Below are 15,619 nucleotides of genomic sequence, written 5' to 3'. Positions count from 1 at the left end.
ATTTTGAAATAAAAGATCCGTTTCAATAATCGACTTTTATTAATTTATGCACAACTCTCTCCAATCATTATCTGCCTATGTACATAAAACTATTATAAATTCTACAATAATAAAATAATAGCATTTATAATGTCAAACGTTCACAAAGTAAGCTATTGATAATAAAAATCTATAAAATAATATATACACATACATATATTATGTACTCTTATATTTTCTATGAAACTATATGTTACCGATAAACCGAGGAAACGTCATTATTGCTATACGGTTTTACATTTTAGTCAATATCTCAACGAAAAGTAAAAGACAAATTCTTAATTACAATTGAAAAACGCAAATTATTGATGTGAAAATACTAAACTAAAAGTCATTTCGTGAAAAAAAAATTAAAACACCTATACAAAGCATAAATTCCATATTTATTTACACCAACAACTGGCAACTCTGCTTAAAACGAGAAAACTAGAAGTGGATATCGTGTCATGAATGAACTTAATATATTCCCTTAATATTAATTCAACATAATTTCAATAATTATTACTTTTTAATTATTAATCATTTATCACGATAACAAATAACATTAAAATATCACATTATGAAATGTTTAAACATTATATTAAACCCTTGACAATGGCAAATTAAATAAAACGCAGCTTAAAAATACTTCATTACCATTCGCACAAACATTAGAAGGAACATCAACACAAGTCTTGCCGGCCCTCGGGAGAAAGCGGTAATGAAATAATCTTACGACTTCGAAACACAGTCACACCCCGGACACTCCATACAAAATGATCGTTTTGACAGTCACACTGTAGAGACTGCAAATGTGTGTGTTAACGCTTTATGGTTGGCACATTTGTGACTAGCGTAAAAAAAAATTCGCGTTTTTCTGATGAAATACATCCGTAAACAGCACAATATCTAACCATTTTCTACGAAAAACGATAATCACAAATCCAAAATAATAAAATTACTTTAAGTCAATTTGATTAATGTTGTCAATCTTCGTTGCGTATCGTCCTTGCAGAAAAATATGGCCCATTTTATGTCTGATCGCGCGGGGGTGAGGTAAGTTTAATTTTGGCGGGAGGTGGAGAGTGTCCGTTCTGTAGCGTTTAGCTACTATTATGTATTCTGTGACACAGTAACAAAATAAATTACTCGGTTGTTTATTAAATTGACGCGTTCAAAACAATTATGTCAGCCGGAAATTAAAACGGGCCCCAAGGAATTAACATTATTGTTTCATTCAAACAATGCACGAAGCGACTGGCGGCCATTAGAAATAACATGGAAGTAACTGTTTTAGGTTAAGTACACCTAAATACGAAAGGCACTAGACCCTAATCTACAATATATTTCTGTACAGCTCAACGTCGGATGTTTTGTACAGTCGCAAAGTAAAGCGTAAACGGCTTTTATCATTGCTCGAATTATTTGTATTATAATCTAGTTGGTGTTAAACGATATCAAAGTTAGCTTGATAAAAACTACTCAGTCAGGTGTTTAGAATGTGTACGCGATTGTATTGCAGTTTGCAACCACGAGACTAGCAAAGGGTTTTGTGTCACCGCGAGATAAAACGTAAAGCTAAATAAAATAGGAGCATTACCAGAGACGCTTACTTCCTACTTCTATACTTTATATATCTCTTAATAATCGCTACTGTGAAAATCCATTAATACACTATTCTTTTATCCCACAGTGACACAATAGAAGCGATCAGGGAAGGAATCACTGCATTAAATTTGACGAGCACATACATTAAATGCATTTTCACTCATTCAAAATAAAATATATACATGACTACGCCTTTATTTACATTAAAGAAACATTTTTTGTGATAATTCTAAGTTAGAAACGACCGAAATATACTATGTATAGATCACGATAGTTTCATATTATGCATTTAAGGAATTTTAAAGTGACATCGATAGCTTTGCATTATTCGTGTATAGAAAGTGTTGAGCAAATATAAAATCTCTTTAAACACCAGACATTTTAGCATTATAGATAACTATAAAAGAGAAATTAAAAATTAAATTTCAGCTGGCTAGGAAGTGCAGACATCACAATCACAAACGCTCTTTTCGAACAAGCTACGATATTGCAAGACGAAAACACGCATCGAATTCAAAATGTATAAATCGTTTTGTTTATTCATTATTTGCTACTTTCACGTCGATTTGTAATTTTAAATAAAATGAGATTCCCGACGAACCTACGATTGATATTAATCGATAAAAAAATGCTTTTAATACTTGGGCAAGGTGATATAGTCAGAAACTAGGTTTCTTGGCTACTAGGTGCTATAATGGCGGCGGTTTTTAATCTTTGACACGAGGTTACATATCTTAAGGGCGGGGCCCAACTTCAACCCCATGTATTTCATCATCATATCGGAGTTTAGTAGCAGAAGCGCCTTGCCGTCTATCTCCTGGAAAATAAATGGAAAAATTTAATAAATTAATAATTGAATGGGCAAATTAAATCACCTAAGTATTTGAATTACTTCTTATTGATCAGTGTGAATGAACTATGCAATTTGTTTTTTGCGTTCGTAAGATTGTATGTGAGGGTGCGGGCGCGTATGTATGTTATGGCGGCCTTATGCGTATAACACGTGCTCGTGAACGAGCTCACAATGCGGTTCTTTTGCGCATATAATATATGCGTGTGTTTACGAGGTATGCGACTGTGTACGTATACTCAGATGTTACGTGTGTGTTTACGCGGTGTGTGTGCGCTCATATTTATTATAATATTATGCTAATAAAAGATGTTGTTATGTGACTGTATTGTGTGCATGTGGTTATGCAAGTGTGTTTTTAACGTGATAACGTTTTTAAAATCGTTTTAGTCGGGTGACATGTTCAGAAACTTGTGTCACACCAAAACTTCACGAGCGCGATCGCAGGTATAACGAGAGAGAGACGGACCGATCTCCCGTCTCATCTCGAGCGCTGCCACCAATAAGACGTTATCACGTAAACATCTCGATCGTAAACCTACTTTACAAACAACCAATTTTTAATTGTACGTGAATGTTTGCATACATACGTGTTAGGCCATTCTCCCATTGCGATACGCACAGGCGATTCAAGTATCCTGCAAGTCTCGGAGACTAGTCGCCGCGGAATATTTCACATACATTGTACCGGTAGCGTAGTGTGCGAGCCTACATACATAAATGTATGTGAGATACTCCGCGGCGACTAGTCTCCGAGACTTGCAGGATACTTGAATCGCCTGTGCGTATCGTAATGGGAGAATGGCCTTATACATTATGTTTCTACATATTTGTGTGTGTGTGTGTGTGATTATCCATTTGATGTGTATGTTTTTTTTTACGCTGCAATAGGGAAGCGCTTCCCTAGATTGTACCTGTTCACTCTCCTCTTGAAGACCCCCATATTGTACTCATCGGGAAACACAGATTCAGGAAGCATGTTCCAGTCCCTAGCGGTTCGAATAAAGAATGAAATGTGTGTACACTCACATGCTTCCTAAACAGATCAGCATGTGCGGCCAGCGCCAGATCGGCCGCCGCTATGAACCCAATAACGTCCTCCACGGACCAGTCGGGCGGCGCGCGGGCGGCGGGCGGCGCGGGCGGAGCGCCCGTGGTGGAGCTCGCGGGCTCCGCGCGCTCGGGGGACACGCGGGCTATCTTCTCTGCTACAACGCAAGTACTGGCCGTGCTCGCTTCTAGCGCCTGTAAACACAAGAGCTTTTATAAAATGTAAAATATTGGTACAAATTTGAATCAAATGCAAGCTAAGCGTCTTATTGCACCTTGTATGTACTTTTTCGTACAAATACATTAATAACATTTGGAAGGATTGAAAATCTGAGTTGTGAGAGACTACATATTTACATCACTGAGGATGATTTCCGCCATTCTCTTAACAATTTTCTTATACTTTATGTTTTAGTGTAATAAATACGAATATATTAATATATGTATATGTCTTGCTTCCAAATGAACATGATCATAACAATATCAGAAAAGATAGTATGTATGGTACTATTCTTATATTTAACATTCATTAAAACAAACTTAAACAAGTAAAATTGAATAATTAATTAATTATACTATAAAATTTCACTACTAAAATATTCTAGAAATTATATTATCAATAACAGAAATATTAATTAATACATTTTCTTATGGTCTGCTTTTATAATTTAACGAATTTCCAAAAAAAATATAACAAACATAACAGCTTATAGTAATAATAAAAATTGCATCAACAAATCAATAAACATACGCTCTTAGGCCTTTTCACAGCGGACACCGATGACACACTATTAGACGTGGACTCCCCGCACAGTGCGCAGGGCTTCCCCGCAGCCTCCCCACAGTCCACCTCAAGGAGCCCCACACACCAACCTGCCCCCGCACAAACCACCTTCAACCAGTTCTTTAGTTCATCCGTTGTGAGATCGGAAGGTACTTTCACGGAATAATTCTTACTGCCTGACGACACCTGTAAATTTTTCGTGTTTTATTAAAAAAATATAAAAAAAATCATTTATTGATCAATTTGTGGGTTAGGTACAAACATGTAACATTTGGACCCCAAACTAGGACAGCCTGTATTGTAAATGGAAAGGTGAAATCGTTGGGCAAAAATTAAATATACAGGTTCAAATAAAACATGTTATCAGTTAATTGAAAAAAAATAAATCAATATACCTCTTTCACATAATTAGAAAACAAAAGTAATCAAATAAAATTCAAAGATAAAACTAAGGTTTTTAAAAATGAAAATAAAGATCTCAATAGATTATAGAGCAAGCATTAAAAAGAAAATTGTGAATAAAATTCCTGTAAATACATTTGAATTTTCTTCCACTCTCATCATATAAATAAAAGAAACATCTTTTACCTGTACATTAGTGATATTTGAATAGCTACTAGACGCTGTGAGAATTGCTCTCGTCAGCTTTTGTGGATCTGTATGAACACTTAGGAGCTCTTTGACAAGAGTTTCGGCGACTCCAGAAGCCCCCACTCCTGTGACGGTCGCCGGCATGTTAGGGCTCCCTCCTTGGCAGCTGCTTCGGATTCGCAAGCACACATTAGGTATGGGACTAGATGTGCCAGAGTTGTTTGTGCCTGTATTCGCTCCAGTCGAACCACCCTCTGGTAACGCTGGGTTCGAGATTCCACTGGGACGTAACTTAAATCTGAAATGGAAAGATCAATAAGACTATTTAACTGAGAATCAACATAGAATTAACTAAAATGTTACTAACAATACACATAATTAAATCTTAGTTTATAAGATTTTATTATATAAAGTATTTAGTATTAAGTTAAAGTGTAAATTTTTGTAAAAGTAAGGAATTAAAAGCTTATATTATTATTATTATTAACTGAGAAGCAAATAGCGAATTATATTGAAAATTTTTGATAATAAAATTAAGAATATAATTTCATTCATACTTTTAAAGCATTATCATATATATTATAAACAAACTATATATTAAATAAAGAATAATAACAGCTCTGAAATAATTTATTAAAATCTAAATTGAATCATACAAGTTCCATCATCAAAATAATGATTTTTCATAATCATATGTCAAAGAATTTACATGTAATATAAAAATATTAAAAATCTTACCTAGATGGTGTAGTTGCACTTTTTTGGCCAGGTGGTTGCAGGGGATGCCCTGCCCGAGCACACCAGCCCACCGGAAATATATCTCTTGAATCATATCTACACCAATAGTCAAACGCACCCCGCCAACCATCAAAAGTGACATGTATCTGGTCATTTTTCACTGCACCCACAGTCGCACAGCATATCAACTGTGGATTCTTCTTATCAACAGCCTCTAATTTTTGACCAACAACAAATAGATTTGTTTTTGGAGTTGGAGGTTCCGGTTGGAACACTTTAGGGGGAGCCATTTCTGCTCCATTCAGTGTTTTTAGCAAGAACATAGGCCAGCTACTTGCGTTCATTCGAAAGCCTAACGGAGGCTGCAGCATTCCATCATTTTTTTCACAATGGCCAATTGGATGTATGTCACCAGCATCAACTAGTCTCCAAAAATCATTTTTATTATCACTACCATCGAGCCGAAGTCTCAGCCGCGGCCCCAGCACGCCCACCACCGTAGCTATACATGTTGACGTTAAATTCCGTGGATCCAAAGCTTCTAATTTCATATTCACTTTAAAATCGTTAACTGGAGGAACAGGCGCTTGTTTGAAACAATCTTCGGGAGCTGCCACACTACTAGTTTCTTTCATATATTCGGTCCAATCAAACGACTGAAAAATATCATAATAGGACCCAGTAGAATTATTATTGGAATTGCTTTCTGTACCGTTCGCTCCATTGCCGGATTGTGGAGAAGTTGTTCTTTTTTCATTTTTCTTTTGATATTTATTCAAACAATACGTAGAACAGAAATTTTTGCTACTGGGAGGTGCATTGCCGCGAATAACATTATCGCAGTGCAGACAGGCGCCTTTGCTATAAGCCTGTCGAAATTCTGAAAGACATGTCTCGGAACAAAACTCTTTTTTGCCATTTTCCGTGGGCAAGACATATTTTAAAGGCGTTTTACTTTCCCCACACCAGGTACAGGTACGTTTAGGAGGCCTACCAGGTCCACGTATTTTGCCGGGAGCATGACCCGAAGAACCGACAGTATTGTTTGACATTTTGTTTGGTGTGATTTTAATACATTATAGAAAACTGTCCTTACGCACTAATCATTCAATAATTACATTTTTTGTATCTTCACAAAATCAAATGAACTTTGTAGCCAAGTAATATTTTTATGCACAAATATAAACAACGTCATTAACTATTTATGACGCCATTCCAACGTCCATATTAGTTTTTGTTTTTTAATTTTATTTAACAAGTTGCCAGCATCGTCAAAATTGTAGAATATATTTTTAATTCAAATCAAATGAAAAAAAAATACAATAGAAAGGTTGGTAGATAAAAACTAATAAATTATAGCCCAATTTGTAAGTTCAAGTCATGTAAGTTTTCGTTCTTGTAATATAAAAATGTAATTTTATTATATGTATTATAATGTTGACTGCTTCTTGAAAATTTATAATCTTACACGTTTCTAGATTTTGTTCATAATTAATTGCTAACTATGACTATATAGGTATACTTTTAAATATGTCTAGATGGGTCTAGAACTTTGCAATATTAAATCTTATTTTAAATTAAATGAAAATCATAGCAGAAAAAAGATAATTTTTCTTGAACACATGCATAATTTCTATTTGACACATGACAGATGAGAAAGCTCAAAGGTGCTCAAAGCAGCCAATCCTCAATCCTGCTAATCGGCCAACTCTGACATTTAGAATTTGATATATATTTTTGTAGGTTAAGTTTCCAAGTATTTAGAAATCGTTTTAAATCTATATGTTTACAAGAATCTTCGTAAGGAACATGTCTGTTAATCTTTCAACGAAAATTTTAAACAATTCAGAACTTGCCGAGCGCAGGTTATCAGAATTAAAACATAAGGTAACAACCGTAATTTTTATTGCACATTTCTCAAAATATTTCAAAAAGCTTTATTTGTTTACTAATTAAATGTATCATTTTCCAGTTGGAAGAAGTCAGAAAGTTTAAAATTCAAGAAAAAATACAAGAACTTACTAAAGAAAATGCTGTTCTTGCATCGAAAGTTGAAACTGCTAAGGCAGAACTCATAAGGCTTGAGACATTGCATGGAAAGAAACAATATCTATTGCCCGGACAAAAAGCTGTTGCCGTTTGTAGTACACCAAACAGTGACAACCAAGAAATAAATGCACCTGATACTAAAAAAGTAAAGAAAGAAAAAGAACCAGCCAAGAAGAAAGAAAAAGTTGAAAACTCTCAATCTATTGGAGACACTATTATAGATGTTAGGAAGTTGGACCTTAGAATAGGCAAAATTATAGATATTAATAAGCATCCTGATGCAGACAGTTTGTATGTTGAGAAGATTGATTGTGGTGAAGACAATCCTCGTACAGTTGTATCAGGTCTCGTAAATCATGTGCCAATTGAAGAAATGAGAGGCAGAATAGTAATGGTTCTGTGTAATTTAAAACCAGTAAAGGTATATACTTTTAATCATGTACATAAGTAGAAAGTTTTTATGTCAGTATACAAATTCTAATCTGATTTTCTTTTTTAGATGCGTGGTGTGACATCAGAGGCCATGGTAATGTGTGCTTCGTCACCTGAAAAAGTTGAGGTTCTATTACCACCAAGTGGAGCAGTCCCTGGTGACCTGGTGTCATGTGATGGCTACCCACGTCAGCCAGAACCTCAAATGAACCCTAAAAAGAAGATATTTGAGACCTGCGCCCCTGATCTCAAGACTGACCAACACAAAGTTGCTTGTTATAAAGGCAGTCCTTTAGTTGTGCGTGGTAAAGGGCCTATAGTAGCACCGACACTTAAAGGAGTACAAGTCAAATAGATCTAGATGTTGTATGAATAAATGTTTTTATTTAAATAATCTCAAAATGGTATTTTTTCGATGTTCATTTACAATTTAAACAAAATTCTGCCCCCCCTAGACAAGTGGCTTTCTATTAGGCGTAAAGTTCAATAGAATAGATAATGAATGTATGAGATTGACTATTATAGTATTATCTAGTATACTAGATTACGACGACGACGACGATTGATTACGTCAATCTCATACATTCATAATCTATTCTATTGAACTTTACGCTAATAGAAAGCCTAGTCTAGGGGGTCTGAATTTTTTTAGGCTGTTATTTCCTAAAGTAAAACTCTGATTGAAACAGTATTTGATATTTAAATGCCATGTTTTCTATTAGTCAATTGATGCCTTTTTAGGAATGGAATGGAAAGAAAAATAAATAGTCAGGTCAAGGAAGCATGGTAAAATAAAACTTCACATTAAGCAATATCAACAATATATTACATCTCATCTCAAGAATTCCTACTTTAACAACTTACATTAATAATTGTATTCTATTCGAAAGATAGAAAAATAGATGTGACAAAATAACATTAACATCAACACCATTACAGAATAACACTTCTCAAATTGTGTACTTATTCTGGTCCTGCATTTTTAGTTATAGTTGGAGATCTGCATACAACACTCACTTAGTATATGTGCCATAGAAAAACCTACAAATGGACTTTGTGATACAGTAAGAAAATAGATCTTAATAATTATTTAACAAGTTACCTCATTGTGACGGAAGAATCAATTTGCAATAGTAAATGTCATTTTTATTTGTCTACAAATCTACTAGTTATTAATACATATTATGTTAAATGCTAATTTGTGCATTAATCTATACTTTTGACCAGTTAGAACAAGTCAAGACTCCAACATTGCACTATCAAATCTCATGTGCGTTAATATCTCTAATAATGGAAAAGCATTGACTGGCCTTTGAGCACAATATTCTTAGGAGCATATTTATTTGAGAGAATGGTATATATTTCTGTATATTATCAAGAATGTTCTGGTAAGAAACTGATGTGGGTATAGCGATTATGCTAATTGAATAAATGTTGGCAATTTCAGTATGGATTTTAAGTTATTTATTTTTTAATATTTCCAACATATCTATGAATTTAAACAACAGTTACACTTCAATTTCTCACCAAGATTATATAAACTATAATTGAAATGCCCTCACAAGTTGTAGAATACAGAGTTTGTAAATAATTAAAAAATATGTTAGTACATATTCAACTTAATAAGTATAAATTATAAACAATTTATTTTAGAATGAATATACATTTATCATGACCTTATCCAAAAATATATAAATAGTGTGTTGTTGTGCACTTTTATTACCATGATATGACATACTATGACAAGTTTCTATTAGATATGTCCAATGAGTACCTCTAAAATGACTAAAATATACTGTACGAAGAATCATATAATATAAGGAAAAGTATAAATAGTAAATACTGACTCGGAAAGTACTTAATAAATAAATATATTAAGCGAACACTCAAATAGATATCAAAATAGGATGTGCGTGTCAGTTTTCTCTTATTGCTAAAGCAAGATTACTGCAAATGAAACATTTTACTTACATATTTAGGTATATTTTTTTATCTAAGATATTAAACATCGCAAATGATATATATTTGTAAATTATTAAAAAATAAGTACATTGTTAATAAAAAAAAAAAATAATAAGTAACAAATAAATGTCAAGTTTATCTGAAATGGCTAAAGAAATGCAGAATATTTCAATAAACAAGATGAATGCAGCCCTTAAAGTACCTAATATTGACTAAACACGCTAGATCTTTGGTAAAAATGTAAATAACATCAACCACACTAGTAATTGATAATATATTAATTTAATTAAGAATATAAAAATATACATTGAAGTTAATAAACGGTTTTAAAAACCTCCACCATTTTTTATCTGTTTACACTTATGTCACATTAGTATTATGCTTATAAATACTGACAGTATGTATCACTTCAATTAAGCATTTTTTTAATTATATTATGACGTAATTGATTACTTTTAAAATGTGTATTTAAAAATACAGAAATGCTCTACTTTTATTTTTTATTTTTTAGTAATATTAAATTTTATTTTGAACATTTAGTAATGGTTCCCATACGTAACATCTACCATTTCAAAAATATGAAATTAGTCAATACTTAACAGTAAATGGAATTAGAGTTAAATTTAGAAATAGAGTTTTCTCTTAGGCCTTACAAGTATCTCAATAAGATTAATAAATGAAAATAGTATTATAGTTACCTAGTTAAAATATTAAAGTTAAGTTCCTTTCGCTAAGTTCATTAAAATACATATTTATTAGTGTTATGATAAGAGAAGATAAGCTTGTTGTATAGCTAACAAAAGTGTTACAAAGCCTTCATAAAAGTATAAATTTGAATCGCCTAGATAATGCATTTAAAATAAATATAAATTTCAAAATATTCAATTTAAAGCAACATGGCACCAAAAGGTTTTCCGAGGTGGGTAAGAAGCGTGTGTTATAAAAATATAATCTTTTAAATTTCTATAAATCTCATTAGCAATTTGAAGGAAGACCACATTAATGTACTTTCACTTCGCGAATCTAAACATTAAATTAATTGTGACATGGAATGTCTTTATAATACTTATACTAATTGCTATAAAATTAAATACTTTATATAGAGTTGGTATCTAAAATACTTAAATAATTTTTCTCCTCATAATTTATATCACGAGAATAAAGCTACAAAATTATACTGATTTATTATGCTCGATTTATATTTCACATTATGTAATTTGTGTGTCAAATTGATCGTCATTGACCTAATAAAAGTTTTATAAAAATAAATAATAAAACACGTATGTTGTCGAAAACATAGTATACTATTTTTTTTTTCTTTTTTGTTATATTATCGTGTCAAAATAAAAATAACTTTATGACCTCTATAATTTAATGCCCTGAAATAGGCATATTTAAATTCATCATTATCTTATTATTTTCGTGACAATTTAAATATTTTAAGTGTTGATTTAATTTGAGTTACCCCAGATAACAACGTCGCACAGTATTTTTTTGACCCTTCTTTTGCGACAGCCTAATTTTATTGAATGAATGTATGGATATATACATGACAAACGCAAGAGTAAAACTCCCATGAAGCTCACTATCATACTTTTCGAAAAAATTCAATCTGAATAAAAAGTACCGGTATTTTATATAATTCAATTTTAATTTTTTATTAATTTTTCTACCATTATAACACATTTTTTTGCATTGCGAGCGTCAAGGCTAGCCATAGGGCCAATTTTCGATCCATTCGGGGAAGAGCTGTGACTTCGCAATTTCGAGATAATCGCATAAATAACAAAATTTCATTTCTTTTTTTGTGACTGAACTTTTAAGAATAGGCAAATTATTTTTACTTCAAAACATAGTTATATGTATGGACTACTTCCACAAAAAAAACCGATCGCGAAAAGAGCGGGATTCGCGAGATATTAATTTCTGAAAAAGTACCGGTTCTTTAACGAATTTTTTGTATAAAATCCACAATATAAATTGAACTTATATAGAGTTGCGTTTCTCAGATGACGGAATACTACAGAAAATTTGATGAGACATATTGTTAGTAAATTGAAGTGTCTATAACAAAATATAAAAAATAAAAAAGTTATAAAAAAAATTGAGTTAAAATTAAACAAAATTTCTTTATGCAGTAAAATTACATCATTTACAAATTAATCTTAATTATTTTTTTATTGATGTTATTTAGCGTTTATCGCGACATAAGGTGTTATAATAAAAATGTTTTTGCTTTAAAAGACTTTCAATAAATTCTCTATTTGTTTGGTCGGATGACATTTAATTAGATAAATAAAAATAAATAGTTCAAATTTTTTTTATTCAACTCATCCATCAATTGAAATTGCTTTCTCTAGGCACTAGATATCAAGATTACGACTATTTATTTCAACTTATTAGTTGACATTATCGGGGTGTGTGGAGTTTTCGCAATCCAGACTAGAGGGCGCTTTTGCGCGCTGAATCGCGCTATTGAAATGTTTTGTTAGTTACATATAAGATGTAAGCTGATTTCCATGAGTTGGGTTAATTGGTTTGGAGAAATAAGTAAAAAAAAGTAAAGTTGGTAGTTTGAAAAGTAAGGTTGGTTGAATTAGCGTTTTATCCGCTTTAAACGAAAAATCGGTTGGTTTTATCGGTCCAACCGTTTCAGTTGGTTGGTTGTGGGTCAAAACCCTAATTAAATCTTCTATTTCGTTTTGTAAAGCCATTTATTGGTTGTTGATTTTTGACTTTTCTTTTTTACTTTGTTTTTTAATTTCTTTAATCCAATTATTTTATTTGATTAAATACTTTCACTGCCATTCATACAGTTTTGTATACGTAAAGGCTATGGATAACGCTGTAGCTGGAACCTCTTATCCTTCGGAGGTGGCCTCATACAGGCTAGATGTAGAAACAGGCTGCCATACACTAACTCGATATGATATATACATATATCTGGATCAAGAGAGTAAAAAACTCCATGGTCGCTATGGAAAACCGTTTGACTTATCCAAATCGGAAAGGAATATTTTTGTAAAATCGATTTTTGCAACTATATTAAATACACCCCTTTCAGAACCACAGGAGAAAAATTTTAACATTGCTATAAACCGTTTTATCAACAAAGTTGAGAAAAGATATAACGATAGCAACAGAATTTTGTCACAATTTCGAAAAAAAAATAACGCTTGGTTGAATAAGCCTTTTATAAATGATCTTCCTCAAGATGTCATTTCGAAACCTTCTGAGGTTGTGAATGTACCACCTGCCGTCTTGGATGTATCGCCTATGGTTTTGGACGTGCCATCTGAGGTAGCCGATGAACACCCAATAGTTCCCGATCCTCATCGCTTGGTCTTGCGTGAAATTGCCTGTTGTAATAAAGATGAAGAATATGCAAAACTTCATAAACGAACGCAACTTAGAAAACAAAAATCACTAGAATTATTGATTCAGAATGAACCATCAGCAAAACTGATTTCATCATTTACTAAAGTCATTAAATCTCATGACAACAAAAAACTAAGCAAAAAAAGTGCCCATGACTTAGAAGCTGTGATAAAGATATGTTTGGAGTCTGCAAATAAATCAACTGAAGTGTTGGCAAAAATAAATCAGTACAGTAATCCATACTCTCCAGAAGAAGCGCTTGGTATACTTATTGACCGAAAATATAGTGTCGAAACATATAAATTTTTACAACAAGATTTAAATAAAAGAGGTTTTAAAGCTTTTCCACCGTACAGACTTGTAGCAAAAGCAAAACTGGAGTGTTACCCAGAGGATGGAGTCTTGGCAAATGAAGTTGAAGCTTCTGTTTCGCTACAAGGTCTGCTTGCACACACATTTAAAAGAATTGTAAGTCTCTGTGATGATGTCATTAATGCGTATTGCGAACGAATGGATTTGGACGAATTGTCTTGTAAATTTGAAGGCTCTTGGGGCTTTGACGGCAGCACAGGCCAATCATTATATAAGCAGAAGGCACCCCAAGATCCTTTGTATGATGAAAATACTATATTTGCCACAACCTTCGTACCATTAAAGGTCATGGAAACGTGCAGCAGTCAAATTCTCTGGGTAAATCCAACACCTCAATCATATCGCTCTTGCAGGCCTCTACATATTCAATATAGAAAAGAGTCAAAGTCTCTTATTCTCAGAGAAAAACAGTACGTTGAACAACAATTAAAAAATTTGTCCCCTATCGCAGCAGCCACATCAAAAGGCTTCATAGTAAAAACTATTTGTAATCTTACATTAAGTATAATAGATGGCAAGGTGTACAATATCATCAACAATACCTTTTCTCAACTAAGGTGTCCAATTTGCGGGTTGACAGCAACTAAATTCAATGACCTGGATTTGGCGTTCTCTACACAAATTAATAAAGAAGCTATAAAAAATGGTCTGAGCCCTCTTCATGCATTTATAAGATTTCTAGAGTTCTTACTCCACTTGGGATACAAAAATGACCCCCGAGTAAGACAGTGGCGAGTCTCAAAGTTGTCACCTGCGGGCATAATTACTGAAGACCGAAAAAAAACAATTCAGGCGCAAATACGGGATCGTCTGGGTATACTAGTAGATGTTGTACGTCCGAACTCTGGAACAACTAATGACGGAAATACTGCTCGAAGAGTTTTCGCTAATGAGGAAAGTCGCGGCATATTTGCAGACATATTAGGAATAAGTAGATGGCTTGTAGATGACATACACGTAATTTTAGTGGCAATTAACTGCGGTCTACCGGTAGACTCAACGAAGTTCGGAATTTTTTGCAGAAATTTAGCCAAAAAATATGTAGCTAATTACAACTGGCACCCCATGACGACGACAATGCACAAAATCCTTATTCACGGCCAAGAAATTATAGAAAACTCGGTACTGCCCGTAGGTGTTTTATCCGAACAAGCTGGAGAGTCCAGAAATAAATATTGGCGATATGACCGCGAACATCACAGCCGAAAAGACGACAGAAAACACACAATGGAAGACTTATTTCATAGGGCATTGGAATCGTCCGATCCAGTTATATCGAATACACGTTTGAGTATGCGCCAAAACAGTATGAAAAAATTGCCTTTGCCCTCTGCTGTTATCGAAATGTTGAAACCATTTCAATTTAATGAAGAAGAAGATGAACACAACGAAGAAGAATCATATTGTACTGAAATTGAAGACAGTTCACTCATTCTAACAAATGAAAATGACGTATTTTTAGTTTAGACATTTTCACATTTCATTTCACTCCCTTAGCTACATATTTTTTCCTGCCAAATCCAAGGTCAAGTTTATTTTAATAATTTTACAAACAAGGAAACTTACAAATTTATGTAATCCTCTTCATAGTATAATGTGGTATAAGTATATAAATAAAGAAAAGAAATAGTAATTGGGGTACCTACTTACCTTTATATGAAAGTATGAAATAAAAATATTGATAAAGTGTGATTTAGGATTTTATACAAAAAAATCGTTAAAGAACCGGTACTTTTTCAGAAATTAATATCTCGCGAATCCCGCTCTTTTCGCGATCGGTTTTTTTT

The 15,619-nt window shown here is 33.0% G+C and overlaps 2 protein-coding genes across 3 annotated transcripts; one reads left to right on the top strand and one right to left on the bottom strand.

Annotated features, from left to right (window-relative positions):
• Window positions 1–1,151: 1,151 nt before the first annotated feature.
• On the bottom strand, window positions 1,152–6,869 carry Scm (Polycomb protein Scm). 2 transcript variants are annotated; one of them, XM_089703100.1, is made up of 5 exons: window positions 5,640–6,869; window positions 4,899–5,199; window positions 4,278–4,496; window positions 3,506–3,721; window positions 1,152–2,443 (listed from the first exon to the last, which is right to left on the bottom strand). In XM_089703100.1, exons 1-5 carry the CDS (start codon window positions 6,689–6,691, stop codon window positions 2,309–2,311), a joined length of 1,923 nt encoding a protein of 640 aa, XP_089559226.1. In that variant the 5' UTR covers window positions 6,692–6,869; the 3' UTR covers window positions 1,152–2,308. The 2 variants fall into 2 exon arrangements, with proteins under 2 accessions (XP_089559226.1, XP_089559227.1); XM_089703101.1 differs by lacking the exon at window positions 1,152–2,443 and having other exon boundaries at window positions 3,579–3,714; window positions 4,274–4,496.
• A 454-nt stretch (window positions 6,870–7,323) lies between these two features.
• AIMP1 (aaRS-interacting multifunctional protein 1) lies at window positions 7,324–8,515 on the top strand. The gene is made up of 3 exons (XM_089703102.1): window positions 7,324–7,526; window positions 7,612–8,109; window positions 8,188–8,515. The coding sequence occupies exons 1-3, from the start codon at window positions 7,422–7,424 to the stop codon at window positions 8,473–8,475; spliced, it is 891 nt and encodes a 296-aa protein (XP_089559228.1). The 5' UTR covers window positions 7,324–7,421; the 3' UTR covers window positions 8,476–8,515.
• The last annotated feature ends 7,104 nt before the right edge of the window (window positions 8,516–15,619 follow it).

The sequence above is a fragment of the Colias philodice genome, chromosome 14, assembly GCF_061535455.1.
Source record: "Colias philodice isolate Cphi_HAF_F1 chromosome 14, ilColPhil1 Martin Lab GWU primary, whole genome shotgun sequence".
Taxonomy (NCBI): domain Eukaryota; kingdom Metazoa; phylum Arthropoda; class Insecta; order Lepidoptera; family Pieridae; genus Colias; species Colias philodice.
The sequence above is the reverse complement of the archived record's forward strand: the minus strand, read 5'-3'. Positions and strand labels throughout refer to the sequence as shown.

Bases quoted from the DNA above. Each gene is read 5' to 3' on its own strand.
- Scm (XM_089703100.1), bottom strand. From the start codon at position 6,691: ATGTCAAACAATACTGTCGGTTCTTCGGGTCATGCTCCCGGCAAAATA. The intron at 3,722-4,277 runs GTATGTTTATTG...TTGTGTTTACAG, and splicing joins CTGTGAAAAGGCCTAAGAGC to GCGCTAGAAGCGAGCACGGC. The intron at 2,444-3,505 runs GTGAGTGTACAC...TTTATTTTCCAG, and splicing joins CTGATCTGTTTAGGAAGCAT to GAGATAGACGGCAAGGCGCT.
- AIMP1 (XM_089703102.1), top strand. From the start codon at position 7,422: ATGTTTACAAGAATCTTCGTAAGGAACATGTCTGTTAATCTTTCAACG. The intron at 7,527-7,611 runs GTAACAACCGTA...ATCATTTTCCAG, and splicing joins TATCAGAATTAAAACATAAG to TTGGAAGAAGTCAGAAAGTT. The intron at 8,110-8,187 runs GTATATACTTTT...TTTCTTTTTTAG, and splicing joins GTAATTTAAAACCAGTAAAG to ATGCGTGGTGTGACATCAGA.